Source organism: Scyliorhinus torazame, chromosome 6, assembly GCF_047496885.1.
Source record: "Scyliorhinus torazame isolate Kashiwa2021f chromosome 6, sScyTor2.1, whole genome shotgun sequence".
NCBI classification, from domain to species: Eukaryota; Metazoa; Chordata; class Chondrichthyes; order Carcharhiniformes; family Scyliorhinidae; genus Scyliorhinus; species Scyliorhinus torazame.
Genome location: NC_092712.1, coordinates 42,899,724 through 42,918,802, shown reverse-complemented (window position 1 = coordinate 42,918,802; position 19,079 = coordinate 42,899,724). Strand labels below are relative to the sequence as shown.

The 19,079-nt window shown below is 52.5% G+C and overlaps 1 protein-coding gene across 1 annotated transcript in view; it reads left to right on the top strand.

Moving 5' to 3' along the window:
• The window catches only part of LOC140424765 (obscurin-like), a 1,044,598-nt gene that overhangs the window by 751,293 nt on the left and 274,226 nt on the right, over positions 1-19,079 (top strand). The window contains 2 exon segments of the mRNA XM_072508149.1: positions 3,114-3,273; positions 5,014-5,130. Coding sequence (XP_072364250.1) covers positions 3,114-3,273; positions 5,014-5,130 — 277 coding nt within the window.

The window sequence follows — 19,079 nt, the reverse complement described above, 5'->3', positions numbered from 1 at the left end:
TGTTGTTGGAGGCAAGCGTAGAGTATTCTATTACACTCCTGACTTGTGCCTTTTAGAGTGATGGGGGATGGTCAGGAGATGTGTTATCGCCGCAGGATTCCAAACCTTTGACATGCTCTTGTAGCCACAGTATTTATATGGTTAGTCCAGTTCAGTTTCTGGTCAATGATAAACCCCAGGATATTGATAGGAGGAGACTCAGCGATGGTAATGGTATCGAATGTCAATGGCTCAGGGCTACAGTTGTCATTCCTTTATCTATTAGATAATAAAACTTGTACTTTTATTCTGTGTTCCTTAAATATGATGAGGTTTACTTTTTTTTATTATCAAAATGAAATTTAAATTTTTAATTTCCTGGTTCCTTCGATGAACGTCCTAACTTTTCAGAAAGGGAAACAAAGCTACAATCAGCTAATCAACATAAGGCCTTCCCCATTCTCATTGTATATGCTTCCGAGCACAAGCTCTTTCACAGATTGGATTTACAAATCTGCTTTGGGACCCAGAGGGTTTTGTTGATTTCCCTGGCTGCTCAGTTCTTTAACCTGTTGAAGGTATCTACCCTATGCAACATAAGCAACTGTCTGCCTTCTCCAGCTGCAATGTCCCAAGAACAAAGAACAATGCAGCACAGGAACAGGCCCTTTGGCCCTCCAAGCCTACGCCGACAATGGTACCTGCCTAAACTAAAACTGTATGCACTTCCAGAGTCCGTATCCTTCCATTCCCACCCTATTCATATATTTGTCTAGGTGCCCCGTAAATGCCGCTATCGTACCTGGTCCCACCACCTCCCCAGGCAGCGCATTCCATATATTTACCACCCTCTGTGTAAAAAAACTTGCCTCGCACATCAGTTCTAAACTTTTCCCCACGCACTTTAAACATATGTCCCCTAGTACTTGACTCTCCTACCCGAGGAAAGAGTATCTGACTATCCGCTCTGTCCATGCCACTCATAATCTTGTACACCTCTATCAGGTCGCCTCTCAACCTCTGTCGTTCCAGTGAGAACAGACCAAGTTTATCTAACCTCTCCTCATAGCGAATGGCCTCCATACCAGGCAACATCGTAGTAAACCACTTCTGTACCCTCTCCAAAGCATCCACATCCTTCTGGTAGTGTGGCGACCAGAATTGTACACAATATTCCAAATGAGGTCTAACTAAGGTCCTGTACAGCTGCACCATGATTTGCCAATTTTTATATTCAATGCCCCGACCGATGAAGGCCAGCATTCCGTATGTCTTCTTGACCACCTTATCCACATGCGTTGCCACTTTCAGTGATTGGTGGACATGCACACCCAGATCTCACTGCCTGTCAGTACTCGCAAGAGACCGACCATTTTTTGTGTAATTCCTAAATGCACTACCTCACACTCGTCCGGATTAAACTCCATCTGCCATTTCTTCGCCCAAGATACCAACCAGTTTATATCCTGCTGTATCCTCTGACAATCCTCTTCACTATCCGCAACTCCACCAGTTTGTGAGTCGTCTGCGAACTTACTAATCAGACTAGCTATATTTTCTTCCAAATCACTTACATACACCACAAACAACAAAGGCCCCAGAACTGATACCTGTGGAATGCCGCTAGTCACAGCCTTCCATTTAGAAAAGCACCCTTCTACTGCTACCCTCTGTCTTCTGTGCCCAAGCCAGTTCTGTATCCAACTTGCCAGCTCTCCACTGAACCCATGTGACTTCACATTTTGTACCAGTCTACCATGAGGTACCTTGTCAAAGGCTTTACTGAAATCCTTGTATACAACATTTACTGCCTTTCCTTCATCTATCATCTTTGTCACTTCCTCGAAAAACTCGATCAAATTAGTGAGGCACGACCTCCCTTTCTCAAAACCATGCTGTCCATCACCAATAAATCCATTTGATTTCAAATGTGAATAAATCCTGGGCGCGATTCTCCCAGCCCCGCGCCGGGCCGGAGAATTGCCGCAACCGCGCCACACCGCCCTGACGCTGGCGCGCGATTCTCTGAGGTGTAGAGAATCGGCGCCATTTGCGCCGGCGCGTTTGGCGCGTCGCCGGCAGCTGTACGAGGCCGGGCCGCCGATTCTCCAGCCCGGATGGGCAGAGTGGCCGCGCGGAAAAAGAAGAGTCGGCGGCGGTGTCCACACCTGGTCGCTGCCGGCGGGAACTCTGCGCGAAGGGTCGGGGGGGGGGGGGGGGTAGCCTGTGGGGGGCGGGAGGGGGCTCCGTTTCCGGGGGGGGGGGGGGTGCTCCGATGGGGTCTGGCCCACGATCGGGGCCACCAAACGGTGGGCCGGCCTCTCCCCCCCCCCCCCCCCCTCCCCGGGCCTACTTTGTTGCTCGTCCAGCCCCAGAACCCCTGCGCCATGTTGCATCGGGGCCGGTGCGTTCCGTAAAGTCACCGGATATGCGCGGGTTGGTGCGTCGCCACAGCACATGCGCGGGTTGGCGCCGCCCCCAATGTGCGGCAAGAAGTGAGGCTGGAGCAGCGTGAACCACTCCAGAGCCCCCTGTGGGGGCCAGAATTGCTAGTGCCCGCGCCCGTTTCGCGCCATCGTGAAACGCGACGGCGTTCACGACGGCATGGACATTCTGTCCCACGATCGGAGAATAGCGCCCCCTATCTCTAAGAATCTTTTCCAATAATTTCCCTACCACTGACGTAAGGCTCACCGGCCTATAATTTCCTGGATTATCCCTGTTACCCTTCTTAAACAATGGAACAACATTGGCTACTCTCCAGTCCTCTAGAACTTCATCTGTACCCAATAAGGATACAAAGATTACTGTCAAGGCCCCAGCAATTTCCTCCCTTGCCTCCTTCAGCATTCTGGGGTAGATCCCATCAGGCCTTGAGGACTTATCTACTTTAATGCTTTTTAAGATGCCTAACACCTGGGGCTATTCACAGTAACTTCATTTGAAGCCTACTTGTGACAATAAGCAATTTTCATTTAATTTCACCTCCTCTTTATTAATATAACAAAGTGTGAATCCCTCCGCAACTCTGCAGAGAATAGTTACGTAAGGCTAATGCGGAGACTTAAGGAAAACATTGAAAATCTAAATCCATGCATAAGTTACTTAAGTTAATCATGTTTCACATTTTTCAGCACCTTCCTGAATGACCTTATGAAATGTCAGACAGATGATGATATTGCACTTTGCTTCATCAAGAACAAAGACGGATTTGATAAATACATGCAATACCTTGTTGGACGTGTACAGTCTGAATCTCATATCACCAGCCCAGCTGTCCAAGACTTTTTTAATGTAAGTGGTGTTTTAAGAAACTTTAAGTAAAGCTCTCATGAGTGATGCTGCCGAAATATTTAAACTATTTTCAAATTATATTTTTTATGAAACTTTAATATAATAACATTAAAGTTATTTATAAAATTTAGAATAAATAAGGATAAAGATTCATATGGATTCAACCAAAGAGTAAATTCAATTGAATAATAGTATTGTTTCTGTTTAATAAATAAATGTTATAATCACTGAGACTCCAAAGCTAATTCTACATAGAAAATAGTTTCCATCTTTATTTTTTAATTCAAGTTTCATATTTTTGGCATATTTTTAAATTAGCACTATGTACAAGGCAAAAGAGAAAAAACTGTTCTCAAAATAGGTTATTGCATTTGCACAAAATCGTGTGGGATTGACATGGTTAAATAGATTTGATACAAATTTCAATTGACCCATGTTTCCCAAAGGTCCTATGGTAACAGAGTTCCTGGTGAGACGGAGAATCCAGCAGTAGTGAAGAAAACTACGCTGATTGGTTTCAGATGCACCCCCACCCCCTCTAAAGGCTGGCGTCCTCCGGCAGGAATTACTACTGCTCTTGACAAGCGTGGCTCTGACACGGTGGGCCAAGGTGGTAACTAAGGGAGTTGCCCCCAAAGTCCATCCAAGAGCCACCCTCCCCCCAATAATGCAAACCTGCCCACTCCACCTCCAGCAGACCCCTCCCTCACAACCCCACAGAGGTGCCCTAAATAAAGGGAACCACAGAGACCCCCTAAACAATGTGACCCATATCAGGAAGCACGGAGGCACAGTGGTTAGTTCGTTCCAGGGTCCCGGGTTCAATTCTGGCTTCAGGTGACTGTCTTGTGGAGTTTGCACTTTCTCCCCGTGTCTGCGTGGGTTTCCTCCGGGTGCTCCGGTTTCCTCCCACAGTCCAATGATGTGCAGGTTAGGTGGATTGGCCATGCTAAATTGCCCCTTAGTGTCCAAAAGGTTAGGTGGGGTTACTGGGTTACAGGGATAGGGTGGAGACGTGGGCATAAGTAGGGTGCTCTTCCCAAGGGCCGGTGCAGACTCGATGGGCCGAATGGCCTCCTTCTGCACTGTAAATTCTATGAAGCCCCCTAGAAAGGAGACTCCTGTCAGGATGCCCCAAGAAGAAAAACCCCTGTCTGGATGCTCGAGAGCAGTCCAGACAGTGGCAGTGAAAAATATTACCGCTTTAACACTTGGGCAATGCACCTGCTGACTCAGACATAGTAAGTACCCCGTGTCAAATCCTGGAAAGAAATAGTCAGCTGTGTTTAAACCCCTTCAGATCTTTCAGCTGCGACCCATTTATTAATTTCTCTTTGATTGTTGATTTTATGAGGCTGTGATTGACAGCTTCCATACACACAGCTGTCAGCATTGCTCCACTCATGTTCCTTCACGGTTGAGTAACTCTCAAGTGCTCTAATCTCAATGTTTATAAACATGAAACTTTGATTGACAGTTCCTGGAACACTTCAAACAGAGTTCAGTGCAGTCAATTTCCAGCTGACCACTTCAAAATCACTCAAGCGTGAAGGGAGGTGATTGGAAAGCCTTAATTATATGGTCAGCTTGGATGGCTTAAGTGTTGGGATGAAATAGTTAACTTTGTCCTCATTATCCTTCCTGTCATTGCTAGTCAAAGGAAGATGATAATGTTGTCATTAATTGCACTTTTCAAAGATGAGCTTTGATTTCTAACAATAGCTAATACTTTGTTCCCAGAAATACACAGATGAAGTGTCATCAACACAGGACCCATCAGAACCCTCGGTGTTACCTATACATGCTTACTTAGAGAAACCTCCCAATAGGCTCTTCAAATATCAGAATGTTATCAAGGTAAGTCATGAATTATTTAGAATTCTAATACCAAAACTTGCCAATAGACTTCTTGCAAATTTACCCAATGATTAAATCAGTGGTTTTCAAAGTGGGTCGCAGTCTTCGGGTGGGTCGTGAGATGTTAAAAAAATGGGTTGCCAAATATAATTTTGCATGAAATATGTATTCTCTCTCCAGTAACCAATTCAGACACTCCAGTTAAAAGGTTGAGAATGTAGCTGACTTCTCCCCGTGTTTGCGTGGGTTTCACCCCCACAACCCAAAGATGTGCAGAGTAGGTGGATTGGACACTCTCCATTGCCCCTTAATTGGAAAAAATGAACTGGGTACTCTAAATTTATTTTTAAACAAGAGAATGTATCTGACTCTGCTGACTGAGTGACAGTTAACTGCCAATCACCTGAAGCCTGATTAGGGTCTCAATAAATGTTGTTTACTATTGAAGCTTAACTGATGTGTGAGTCATCTGAGTTTACCTGAACTCTATTTACTTCGGCTGGAGCCCTGCTCCCAAATGTAATCTCGGAGGATCAGACGGGTTTCGTGAAGGCTTGACAATTGTCGGCCGATATACATTGCCTCCTTTTCCCTCCTTGGTGCCCGAATCGGAGGTTTCCCTAGATGCCGAAAAGTCATTTCATTGAGTAGAGTGGGAGTATCTATTTCAGATTCTTGGGAAGGTCGGAATAGACCACAAATTTATTTCTTGGATTCGGCTATTGTATAAAGCCTCCACTGCATGTGTTCGTACGAATGTCCTGAACTCTGGTTATTTTTCGTTGACTAGGGCACGAGACATGGATGTCCATTGTCCCTGCTCTAGTTTGCTTTGGTGATAAAGCCACTTGCTATAGCGCTGAGGTCATCTGTTAAGTGGAGGGGGATAAATCAGGGAGTCGTGGAGCATCGAATGTCCCTTTACACGGATAACCTACTTCTCTATTATACGGACCCAATACATACTCTCCGTGGGCAAGATAATGAAGCTGCTTCGTATTTTGGCTCCTTTTCTGGGTACAAGTTGAACTTGGGCAAGAGTGAATGATTCCCAGTCAATTCCCTGTGGATGGAGAGCCCAACTGGGGATGTTACATTTTTGCCTTGCAAAGAGTAGCTTTTGTTATCTGGGAGTCCAGGTGGCCCACAACTGGGCCTCGCATCATAAATTAAATAACACTTATCTGGTGGACAGTATTAAAACAGACTTGCAGAGGTGGGATACCCTCCCCCTGTTGTTGGCGGGCAGAGTTCAGACTATCAAAATGAACATGCTCTAAAGATGTTTATTTCTTTTTCAGTGTCTCCCCATTTTTCTCCCCAAGTCCTTTTTTGCTAAAGTCAAGGGAAAGAAGACATTGGTAGAAGTATCCCATTGATATCAAAGAATATGGGGGAGGAATTAAATACCATCGCATTCACTAGAGAAATAGTATTAGACAGACTAATGGGCCAAAGGCAGATAAGTTCCCTGGCCTTAATGGCTTGCATTCTAGGATCTGAAATGAATTCGCTACAGAGATCAGGGATGCTTTGGTTGTAATTTTCCAAAAATCCTTGGATTCTGAAGAAGTATGGAAGCCTGGAAAACTGCCAATGTGACACCCCTATTCAAAAGAGTGCAGGAGGCAAAAAAGTGAGTAACTATAAGCTGATAAGACCAGCATCTAAGTAATAGCACATTTGAAAAATCATAATCTAATCAAGAAGAGTCAGCATGGCTTCATGTAAGGAAACTCATGTCTGACTAATTTATTAGAGTTTTTCGAGGAAGTCTCAATCAGAGTGGATAGAGGGGAACCCTGGGTTGAATTTGGACTTGCAGAATGCAGTCGACAAGGTACCTCACAAAAGGTTAAGTCATAAGATAAGATCCCATGGTGTAGGAGGCAGTATATTGGCATGGGTAGAGAATTGAGCAGGAAACAGCAAGTGGGGTAAGGGGTTCTTTTTCAGGTTGTCGACTTGTAACCAGTTGGTCTCCACAGGGATCAGTGCTGGGAACGCAACTGTTTACAATTTATATTAATGACTTGGAGGAAGGAAATGAATGCACTGTAGCCAAATTTGCAGATGACTCAGAAATAGATGCAAAGGCAAGCTGCGAGAGGGTTACAAACAGTTTACAAAGAGATACTGATAAGTTAAGTGGGCAAAAAGTTGGCGAATGGAGAATAATGTGGGAAAATGTGAAGTTGTTTATTTTGAAAGGGAGAACAAAAGAACAGTGGCGAGATTCTCCATCAGCTGACGCTGGAACCGGGAAACGCGGTTGGGCAGAGAATTGATTCTGACGCCGAAAGTGCGGCTGGCGCCGGTTTCACGCCAAATCGCAATTCTCTGGTGCCTCAACAGCAGCGTCAATGCGTTCCACTCACACGTACAGTAAATACCGTTTGCCTATCATTAGCGGGCTTGACCCCGCAATTCTCCGCCTCTGACAGCGAGGTTCACTTGTGCTTTTAAAAATCGAGAAACAGGCGCCGTGGCTGATGAGGGAGAGTGAGGAGGTAAGACACATAGAATTTACAGTGCAAAAGGAGGCTATTCGGCCCATCGGGACTGCACCAGCCCTTGGAAAGAACACCCCTTATAAGCCCATGCCTCCACCCTATCCCCATAACCCAGTAACCCCACCTAACCTTTTTTGGACACTAAGGGCAATTTATCCTGGTCAATCCACCTAACCTGCACATCTTTGGACTGTAGGAGGAAACCGGAGCACACAGAGGAAACCCAAGCAAACAAGGGGTGAACGTGCAGACTCCGCACAGATAGTGACCCAAACTCACGAATCGAACCTGGGACCCTGGAGCTGTGAAGCGACTGTGCTAACCACTGTGTTACTGTGCTGCCCACAGAGGGTCGCGACTGTGGGCTGCCGGTCCTGACACTGTCTGGCCTGGCTGAGGGGAGGGTGGCGTGGCAGGGCGACAGGCCGCGGGGGACATGCCAGATTGGGAATGCCATCATTGTCTCCGGCTGAGCAAGGGCCAGTGCAACATATCTGCCAGATCATGGCTCACCTGGCACAGGGGAAAATGGGAAAGGACACCCGTGCCCGGTTGTGGTAAAGGTGACGGTCACCCTGACTTTTACGCCACAGTGTGGATCTGTCCCGGATCTCACAGACCTCGGTGCACAGGTGCATACGCGCTGTCACGGAGGCCCTATATGCCCATTTCAATGTGGACCGAGCCCCCAGGATGCCTTGGCAGCAGGGTTTGCAGTCATCGCCGAGATGCCCCAGGCCCAGGGTGTGATCAATGGGATGCGTGCACCCGCAGATGACAGGCTGATCTACACAAACTAAAAGGGTTCCATTCGATGAATGTTCAGTTGCTGTGTGACCATCAGATGCGGATCGAGCACGTTTGCGCCTGATATTTGAGCAGTGTGCATGACGCCTTCATCCTGGCACACTCGACGATTCCCGGCCTCTTTGAAGCATACCACCGGCTGATGGGTTGGCTCCTGGGCGACAGGGCTTATCCACTGCGGTAGTGGCAGATGACGCCTATCCGGAGGCCACACACCAAGGCGGAGATGCTACAACGACCAGGGCCATGATCAAACGGGGCTTTGGCATCCTGAAGATGCGGTCCACGTGCCCGGACCGCTCTGGAGGGGCCTCCAGTATAGTGATGGGACATCATGCAACAGAGGGGCGATGTTCTGGAGGAGCAGGATGAACGGCAGTCCTCGTCCGACGAGGAGGATGTGGGGGAGGGCGCGGGTGGACGGTACATGTGGCCTGGGCACGCACGGGAGGCCACACATGTGTGCTGGGACAGCCCACGGGACGTCTGATCGCCTCCAGGTTCACTGACTGGGGGGGTGGGACTAGCCAGGGACACGAACACTGTATCCCACCCCACCTTCCCCCCCCCGGCCGACCACACCCCCCTACCTCCCGCCTGCAACTCCCTCCACGGTTCATACCTGTCGCAATACGGGGTGTGGGCCCTGGATTGGCAGTAACTGCGGTTCTGGTCCGTGGGATGGAGGGTGATAGCAACACGCTCTGGGGTGAGCTCTGGTGCTCCACATTGTTTGACACCGTCTGACTCTTGCACATGGTAGCACTTTCCACCATCCATGGGCAGCACGGTAGCACAGTGGCAAGCACAGTTGTTTCACAGCTCCCGGGTCCCAGGTTCGATTCCCAGCCTGGGTCACTATCTGTGCGGAGTCTGCACGTTCTCCCCGTGTCTGCGTGGGTTTCCTCCGGGTGCTGTGGTTTCCTCCCACAGTCCAAAGATGCGCAGGTTAGATGGATTGGCCATGTTAAATTGCCCTTCGTGTCCAAAAAGGTTAGGTGGCGTTACTGGGTTACGGGGATAGGGTGGAGGTGTGGGCTTAAGTGGGGTGCTTTTTCCAAGGGCCGGTGCAGGCCCGATGGGCTGAATGGCCTCCTTCTGCACTGTAAATTCTATGATTCTATGATCCACCTGGGTGATCCCTGCATGCAAGCTGACTTTGGTAGTAGAGGTATTATAGTACCTGGTAATGCTGGAACGTCATTGGTAAAAATTGTATTGGTCAGGCTGTATGGTTGCTCCGCCCTGCTAGGCAGGGTATAAGAGTCCGTGCCGTCCCAGCAGCCTTCATTCTGTACCTGAGCTGCTGGGGGAAACATTGAGCTTATTAAAGCCTTCAGTTGGACTACAACCTCGCTTTAGTGGTCATTGGTCGTGCATCAATTTAATAAGCTAGATTTAAAAGGATGGAGCTCCGAATCAAGCCGGTGTGTCTGCAACTCAGCCCCCACGCGGCGAACTCAGCGGTAATCTTCAAGCACTGGCTGACGTGTTTTAAAGTATATCTCGGGACGGCCGAAAACACACCCACGGGAGAACAGAAAATGCAAGTCCTGCACTCGAGGGTGAGCCCGGAGATTTACACCCTCATCGAGGAAGCGGAAGACTTCGATGCAGCAATAGAGCTGCTAAAAGGACATTATATTCGCCCAGTAAACCAGGTCTACGCCCGACATCTGCTAGCAACAAGGCGACAAATCCCTGGGGAATCTCTGAAAGAATTCTACCGTGCACTCCTGGTGTTGGGGAGAAACCGCAACTGCCCGCAAGTTTTGGCGAGCAAACACACTGAACTCTTGGTCCAGGATGCTTTCGTGGCAGGTGTTCTGTCCTCCCAAATCCGCCAGCGATTGTTGGAAAAAGACACTCTAGGTCTCAAGGAGGCACGGGACCTTGCAGGCTCCCTGGATGTGGCCTCCAGAAACGTCTGCGCTTACGTTCCCGACCGCGCTGCAGCCCCCTGGGCAGCGTGGAACCCCTCCGCAGCCGACCCCGAGACATCCCCCATCCCCCCACAAGCTTGTGCTGCAAGGCGGCCTGGCAACCCCGGGAGGCCCCGCAGCTACTTTTGCGGGCAGGCCAAGCACCAGCGCTGCCCGGCCCACACATCCACCTGCAAGGGATGCGATAAAAAAGGCCATTTTGTGAGGGTATGCCAGGCCCTTGCGGTTGCCGCGGTCCCCGGCGGCGAATGCGGACCGCCACCACAAACCTCTCCACGGTCGCCGTGTGGCCAGCGGGCGTCTTCCTACTCCAGGGTCACGTGCGGCCCCCGGGCGCCGCCATCTTTTCCCGCGGACGCCACGTTAGATGGATGGGCGCTGCCATTTTGTGCACCCCCAGCCATGTGCGACCAATGGGAGCCGCCATCTTGGATGGACCCTCAGGACCCTAGCTCGGCTGACCACATACTGCCCGAAGAGAACACTCAACTGCTGCGATTAGCCTCTGTGACTCTGCAACAAGGCGACAAATCCCGGCCTCGAACACTCTCAACTGCTACAACGACTGTATTTATCAATGGGCACGAGATGTCCTGTCTAATCGACTCTGAGAGCACGGAGAGCTTCATACACCCCAACACGGTAAGGCGCTGTTCTCTCCTTGTCCACCCCGTTAATCAAAAAATCTCCCTGGTCTCCGGTTCCCACTCAGTAGAGATAAAGTGGTTTTGTGTAGCAAACCTCACAGTCCAGGGAAGGGAGTTTAAAAATTACCGGCTCTACGTCCTTCCCCACCTCTGCGCGGCCACACTCCTGGGTCTAGACTTCCAGTGTAATCTACAAAGTCTAACTTTCAAATTTGGCGGCCCTATACCCCCCTTCACTGTCTGCGGCCTCTCGACCCTTAAGGTCGACCCGCCTTCCCTGTTTGCGAACCTCACCCCTGTGGTGGTATGTATTAGGGGTAGTATGGTACCCGTGAAGCCGAGAGGCTATTGGTTGGCAGGTCCCGGGTCCTGGTTGGATCTGTCGCCTGCTGGCTCCGCCCTGAAGGCGGAGTATAAGAGCTCGAGTTCTCCCAGCAGCCGCATTCTGTAACTGAGCTGCTGGGGAACAAGTCTTGATTAATAAAGCCTCGATCTCTTCTCGACTTGAGTGAGTAATTGTTGCACTACAATTTATTAAGCAAGCTTAAAAGACTATGGAGCTCCGGATCGCCCCGGAGTGTCTGCGAATCTGCCCCCATGCAGCAAACTCGGCAGCCGTGTTTAAACACTGACTAGCATGCTTCGAAGGGTACCTTCGAACGGCCCCCGGCCGGACCACGCAGCTATTTGTAAAAGCTGCGGCAAAAAGGGGCATTACGCAGAGGTGTGCCAGTCCCGGGGGGTCGCCGCAATCTCCGGGGGGGGAACGGGGACAGCAGACGCAACCCCCCAGCGCTCCATGTGCGGCCCGCGGGCGCCGCCATTTTGGGCCCCGGACACCACGAGGGAAGGATGGGCGCCACCATCTTGTGACCCCCCGGCCACGTGCGATCCATGGGGCGGCCATTTTGTCCACCCCCGACCGCGTGCGATCCATGGATGCCGCCATCTTGGCTGATAGCCAAGGACCCCAGCATAGACGGCTCCACGGGGTCGGAAGAAAACGCCACGGTACAGCAACCTAGACTGGCTTCGGTGACCCTGGACCAATCGCGGCCCCGGATGCTCCAAACGGCAACGACAACGGTGCTGGTCAATGGGTACGAGATGCCACGCTTAATCGACTCAGGGAGCACGTTTTATCCACCTGGACACGATAAGACGCTGTTTTCTCTCTTTTCATCCGAGTACCCAAAAGATTTTCCTGGCTGCGGGGTCCCATTCAGTAGAGATCAAAGGGTTCTGCATCGCGAACCTAACGGTGCAAGGGAGAGAGTTTAAGAATTATAGGCTTTATGTCCTTCCCCAACTCTGCGCTCCCACTCTCTTGGGGTTAGATTTCCAGTGTAAGCTCCAGAGCCTTACGTTCCAATTCGGCGGCCCAATACCCCCACTCACTATCTGCAGCCTCGCGACTCTCAAGGTTGAACCGCCTTCCTTGTTTGCGAACCTCACCCCGGATTGCAAACCCGTCGCCACGAGGAGCAGACGGTACAGCGCCCCGGACCGAACATTTATCCGGTCTGAAGTCCAGCGGCTGCAATAGTCCCTGGAGAGCCCAGGTGGTAGTTGTGAAGACCGGGGAGAAGCAGAGGATGGTCATAGACTATAGCCAGACCATCAATAGGTACACGCAGCTCGATGCGTACCCTCTCCCCTGCATATCCGACATGGTCAATCGGATTGCACAGTACAAGGTCTTTTCCACCGTGGACCTCAAGTCCGCATACCACCAGCTCCCCATCCGCCCGAGTGACCGCAAGTACACGGCCTTCGAGGCAGACGGGCGGCTCTACCACTTCTTAAAGGTCCCATTCGGCATCACGAACGGGGTCTCGGTCTTCCAACGGGAGATGGACCGAATGGTTGATCAGCACGGGTTGCGGGCCACGTTCCCATACCTCGACAATGTAACCATCTGCGGCCATGACCAGCAGGACCACGACGCCAACCTCCGCAAATTCCTCCAGACCGCTAACGCCCTGAACCTCACCTATAATGAGGAAAAATGCATTTTTAGCACCAACCGTCTGGCCATCCTGGGATACATAGTGCGCAATGGTGTGATAGGCCCCGACCCCGAACGCATGCGCCCCCTTATGGAATTTCCCCTCCCCCACTGCTCCAAAGCCCTGAAACGCTGCCTGGGCACTTTTTCGTATTACGCCCAGTGGGTTCCCCAGTACACAGACAAGGCCCGCCCATTAATACAGTCCACTACCTTTCCCCTGTCGACAGAGGCCCGCCAGGCCTTCAGCCGCATCAAAGCAGATATCGCAAAGGCCACGATGCGCGCCATCGACGAGTCCCTCCCCTTCCAAGTCGAGAGCGACGCATCCGATGTAGCTGTAGCGCACAAAGACTCCGAGAGACGAATAGAGTGAAGTCGATGAGGCTTTATTAAGCGTGACTGTTCCCCCGCAGTTCAGTAGTAGACTGCCTGCGGGGGAGGACTCCTGGTACTTATACTCCGCCTTCAGGGCGGAGCTAGAGGTCAACGTCCAACCAGGACCCGGGATCTGTCAGCCAATGACATCACGGCTTCACAGTCCCACATGACCCCTAATGCATACTACCACATTCACCCCTTGTTAAAAATAAACCCGGCGGGGTGATGCTTCGCATGGTGGTAAGGGTTTACAAGGCTGGTCCTGGGAGGAAAACTTTCGCATGTTATTACAGTATGTACAAGGTTTTTTTTGTTTCGAACTATTTACAGTAATCGTCAGGAGAAAAAGACAAAATGTTCTCGTTAAAAGTCCACATATTGTAGTGTTAGATCGACGCCACGAGTCGGTCGGGCGGTCTGGTCGTCCGTGTCGATCGCCTCGGCCCCGGTGGTGGTGGTGGTGCTTGTTCCGGTGTTGTCGTCTCCGGGAGCCTCACGGTTTCAGCTTGGGCTTCACTCCTGGTCGGGCATGGGAGGAGGACCGATCCTCCTGGGAAGGGGGCGGTCGCGGGGTGCAGCGGTGGCAGGAAGGGGGTGATTGGTGTCGGGGGTGTGTGTTTTGCCGGCGGGCGCCAGATCTCGCAGGGAGACCGTGTCCTGTCGGCCGTCGGGGTACTCCACGTAAGCGTACTGCGGGTTCGCGTGAAGGAGGTGAACCCTTTCGACCAACGGGTCCGACTTGTGCGCCCGCACATGTTTTCGGAGCAAGATGGGTCCTGGGGCCGCCAGCCAGGTTGGCAGCGACGTCCCAGAGGAGGACTTCCTGGGGAAGACAAGGAGGCGCTCATGAGGCGTTTGGTTAGTGCTAGTACACAGTAGTGACCGGATGGAGTGGAGGGCGTCCGGGAGGACCTCCTGCCACCGTGAAACTGGGAGGTCCCTGGACCGTAGGGCCAGTAGGACGGTCTTCCAGACCGTGCCGTTCTCCCTCTCTACTTGCCCGTTCCCCCGGGGGTTGCAGCTGGTCGTCCTGCTCGAGGCTATACTGTTGCTGAGCAGGAACTGGCGCAGCTCGTCACTCATGAAGGAGGACCCCCTGTCGCTGTGGACGTATGCGGGGCAACCGAACAGTGTGAATATAGTGTTCAGGGCTTTAATGACTGTGGCCGCTGTCATGTCAGGGCAGGGGATGGCGAATGGGAAGCGGGAGTACTCGTCCACCACATTAAGGAAGTATATGTTGCGGTCGGTGGAGGGGAGGGGTCCTTTGAAATCCAGACTAAGGCGTTCAAAGGGGCGGGAAGCCTTAATCAGGTGCGCACCATCCGGCCTGAAAAAATGCGGTTTGCACTCTGCGCAGATGTGGCAGTTCCTTGTGACTGTATGGACCTCCTCTAAAGAGTATGGGAGGTTGCGGGACTTAATAAAGTGGTAGAACCGAGTGACCCCCGGGTGGCAGAGGTCCTCGTGGAGCGTTTGGAGGCGGTTAATTTGTGCGTTGGCACATGTGCCGCGGGATAGGGCATTGGACGGCTCGTTCAGCTTTCCGGGACGATACAAGATCTCGAGGTTGAAGGTGGAGAGCTCGATCCTCCACCTTGAGATCTTGTCGTTTTTGATTTTGCCCCGCTGTGCATTATCGAACATGAAGGCTACCGACCGTTGGTCCGTGAGGAGAGTAAATCTCCTGCCGGCCAGGTAATGCCTCCAATGTCGCACAGCTTCCACTATGGCTTGGGCTTCCTTTTCCACTGAGGAGTGGCGGATTTCTGAAGCGTGGAGGGTTCGGGAGAAAAAGGCCACGGGTCTGCCCGCTTGGTTAAGGGTGGCCGCTAGAGCTACGTCGGAGGCGTCGCTCTCGACCTGGAAGGGGAGGGACTCGTCGATGGCGCGCATCGTGGCCTTTGCAATATCCGCTTTGATGCGGCTGAAGGCCTGGCAAGCCTCTGTCGACAGAGGGAAGGTCGTGGTCTGTATTAGGGGGCGGGCCTTGTCTGCGTACTGGGGGACCCACTGGGCGTAGTATGAAAGGAACTCCAGGCAGCGTTTTAGGGCTTTTGAGCAGTGCGGGAGGGGAAATTCCATGAGGGCGCGCATACATTCGGGGTCGGGGCCTATTATCCCATTGCGCACTACGTAGCCCAGGATGGCTAGCCGGTTTGTGCTAAAAACGCACTTGTCCTCGTTGTACGTGAGGTTCAAGGCTTTAGCGGTCTGGAGGAATTTTTGGAGGTTGGCGTCGTGGTCCTGCTGATCGTGGCCGCAGATGGTTACATTGTCGAGATACGGGAACGTGGCCCGTAACCCGTGTTGATCAACCATTCGGTCCATCTCTCGTTGGAAGACCGAGACCCCGTTTGTGACGCCAAATGGGACCCTTAGGAAATGGTATAATCGCCCGTCTGCCGCGAAGGCTGTGTACTTGCGGTCACTTGGGCGGATGGGGAGCTGATGGTAGGCGGACTTGAGGTCCACGGTGGAGAAGACCTTATATTGGGCAATCCGATTGACCATGACGGATATGCGGGGGAGAGGGTACGCGTCTAGTTGTGTGTACCTGTTGATGGTCTGGCTATAGTCTATGACCATCCTTTGCTTCTCCCCTGTCTTTACTACTACCACCTGTGCTCTCCAGGGACTATTGTTGGCCTGGATTATGCCTTCCTTTAGTAGCCGCTGGACTTCGGACCGAATGAAGGTCCGGTCCTGGGCGCTGTACCGTCTGCTCCTAGTGGCGACGGGTTTGCAATCCGGGGTGAGGTTTGCAAACAAGGATGGGGGTTGAACCTTGAGGGTTGCGAGGCCGCAGATAGTGAGTGGGGGTATTGGGCCGTCGAATTTGAAGGTTAGGCTCTGTAGATTGCACTGGAAGTCTAATCCCAGTAATGTGGGGGCGCAGAGTTGGGGAAGGACTTAGAGCCTGTAGTTTTTGAACTCCCTCCCTTGCACCGTTAGGGTAACTATGCAGAAGCCTTTGATCTGTACGGAGTGGGATCCTGCAGCTAGGGAAATCTTTTGTGCGCTGGGACGGATGGTCAAAGAACAGCGTCTTACCGTGTCGGGGTGGATGAAGCTCTCCGTGCTCCCGGAGTCGACCAGGCATGGTGTCTCGTGCCTGTTTATCAGCACCGTTGTCGTCGTCGTCTGGAGCGTCCGGGGCCGTGCTTGGTCCAGCGTCATTGAAGCCAGACGTGGTTGTAATGGTTGAGCGTCTTCTTCGAACCCCGTGGAGCCGTCGACACTGGGGTCCGTTGTTGCCGTCCAAGGTGGCGGCGGGGGTGGACAAAATGGCCGCCCCCATGCGTCGCACAGGTCTGGGGTGGTCCAAGATGGCGGCGCACTTCCTCCCCTCGTGGTGGCCGGGACCCAAAATGGCGGCGCCTGCGGGTCGCACATGGGGCGCTGGGGGGGTTGGGGAGCGTTAGGAACACGCAGGACTCCCTCTTCTCTGGGGACAGCGGTGGCCGGGACCCAAAGTGGTAGCGCCGGCGGGTCATACATGGGGCGCGGGGGGGGGGGGGGTTGGGGAGCGTAAAAGGCGTGCAGGGCTCCCTGTTCTCCGGGGAGAGCGGTGGTCGGGACCCAGAGTGGTTGCGCCTGCGGGTCGTACATGGGGCGCTGGGGGGGTTGGGGAGCGTAAACGGCATGCAGGGCTCCCTGTTCTCCTGGGACAGCGGCGACCTCCCGGGACCGGCACACAGCCGCGAAATGTCCCTTTTTCCCACAGCTCTTACAGATCGCTGCGCGGGTCGGGCAGCGCTGCCGGTGGTGTTTCGCCTGGCCGCAGAAATAGCAGCGGGCTCCCCCGGTGCGACTTGGCGTTTGAACCGCTCAAGCCTGTGGGGTGTCCGGGGGGGGTGGGTTTGTCCCGACGGGTGCGTACGGAGCCCAATGGGCTGCCGCGCGGTCGGGGCCGTAGGCGCGGGTGTTTCGCGCGGCCACGTCTAGGAGGCTGCTAGGGCCCGTGCCTCTGAGAGTCCTAGCGACTCTTTTTCTAAAAGTCTTTGGTGGATTTGGGAGGAGTTCATACCTGCCACAAAAGCATCGCGCATTAACATGTCCGTGTGTTCATTTGCGTTCACCGGCGGGCAGCTGCAGGCCCGTCCCAAAATTAGTAGCGCGGCGTAGAATTCATCTATCGATTCTCCGGGACTTTGCCGTCTCGTTGCGAGTTGATAGCGAGCGTAGATCTGGTTTACTGGGCGAACATAGAGACTTGTTAGTGCTGCGAACGCCATCTGGAAATCCTCTGCGTCTTCGATGAGGGATAAAATCTCCGTGCTTAACCTCGAGTGCAGGACCTGTAGTTTTTGGTCTTCTGTGACAGGCCGGGGGCCGTTCTGAGGTAGGCCTCGAAACAAGTCTGCCAGTGCTTGAAAGCTGCTGCTGCGTTCACTGGTGGGGGCTGATCCTCAGGCATTCCGGGATGATCCTGAGCTCCATAGTCATTTAGTCACGCTTAATAAATTGTAGCGCACAAAGACTCCGAGAGACGAATAGAGTGAAGTCGATGAGGCTTTATTAAGCGTGACTGTTCCCCCGCAGTTCAGTAGTAGACTGCCTGCGGGGGAGGACTCCTGGTACTTATACTCCGCCTTCAGGGCGGAGCTAGAGGTCAACGTCCAACCAGGACCCGGGATCTGTCAGCCAATGACATCACGGCTTCACAGTCCCACATGACCCCTAATGCATATTACCACTGTAGCTCTGGCGGCCACTCTCAACCAAGCGGGCAGACCCGTGGCCTTTTTCTCCCGGACCCTCCACGCCTCAGAAATCCGCCTCTCCTCAGTGGAAAAGGAAGCCCAAGCAATAATGGAAGCTGTGCGACATTGAAGGCATTACCTGGCCGGCAGGAGATTCACTCTCCTCACTGACCAACGGTCGGTAGCCTTTATGTTCGATAATGCACAGCGGGGCAAAATCAAGAATGATAAGATCTTGAGGTGGAGGATTGAGCTCTCCACCTATAACTATGAGATCTTGTATCGCCACGGAAAGCTGAACGAGCTGTCCGTTGCCCAATCCCACGGCACATGTGCCAACGCACAAGGAGACCGCGTCCAAGCCCCCCACGAGGACCTCTGCCATCCGGGGGTCACTCGATTCTAACATTTTGTGAAGTCCCGCAACCTCCCCTACTCGGTTGAGGAGGTCCGTACAGCCACCAGGAACTGCCAAATCTGCGCAGAGTGCAAACCGCACTTTTTCAGGCCAGATAGAGCACCTGATTAAGGCTTCCCGTCCCTTTGAAAGCCTCAGTTTGGATTTCAATGGCCCCCTCCCCTCCACCAACCGCAACGCATACTTCCTGAACGTGGTGGACAAGTACTCCCGTTTCCCCTTCGCCATCCCCTCCCGACATGTCAGCGGCCACAGTCATTAAAGCCCTTGGCACCATCTTTACACTGTTCGGTTTCCCCGCGTACATCCATAGCGACAGGGGGTCCTCCTTCATGAGTGACGAGCTGCGTCAGTTCCTGCTCAGCAAGGGCATTGCCTCGAGCAGGACGACCAGCTACAACCCCCGGGGTAACGGACAGGTAGAGAGGGAGAACGGTACGGTCTGGAAGACCGTCCTACTGGCCCTACGGTCCAGAAATCTCCCAGTTTCCCGGTGGTAGGAAGTCACACACACCCCCAATACCGA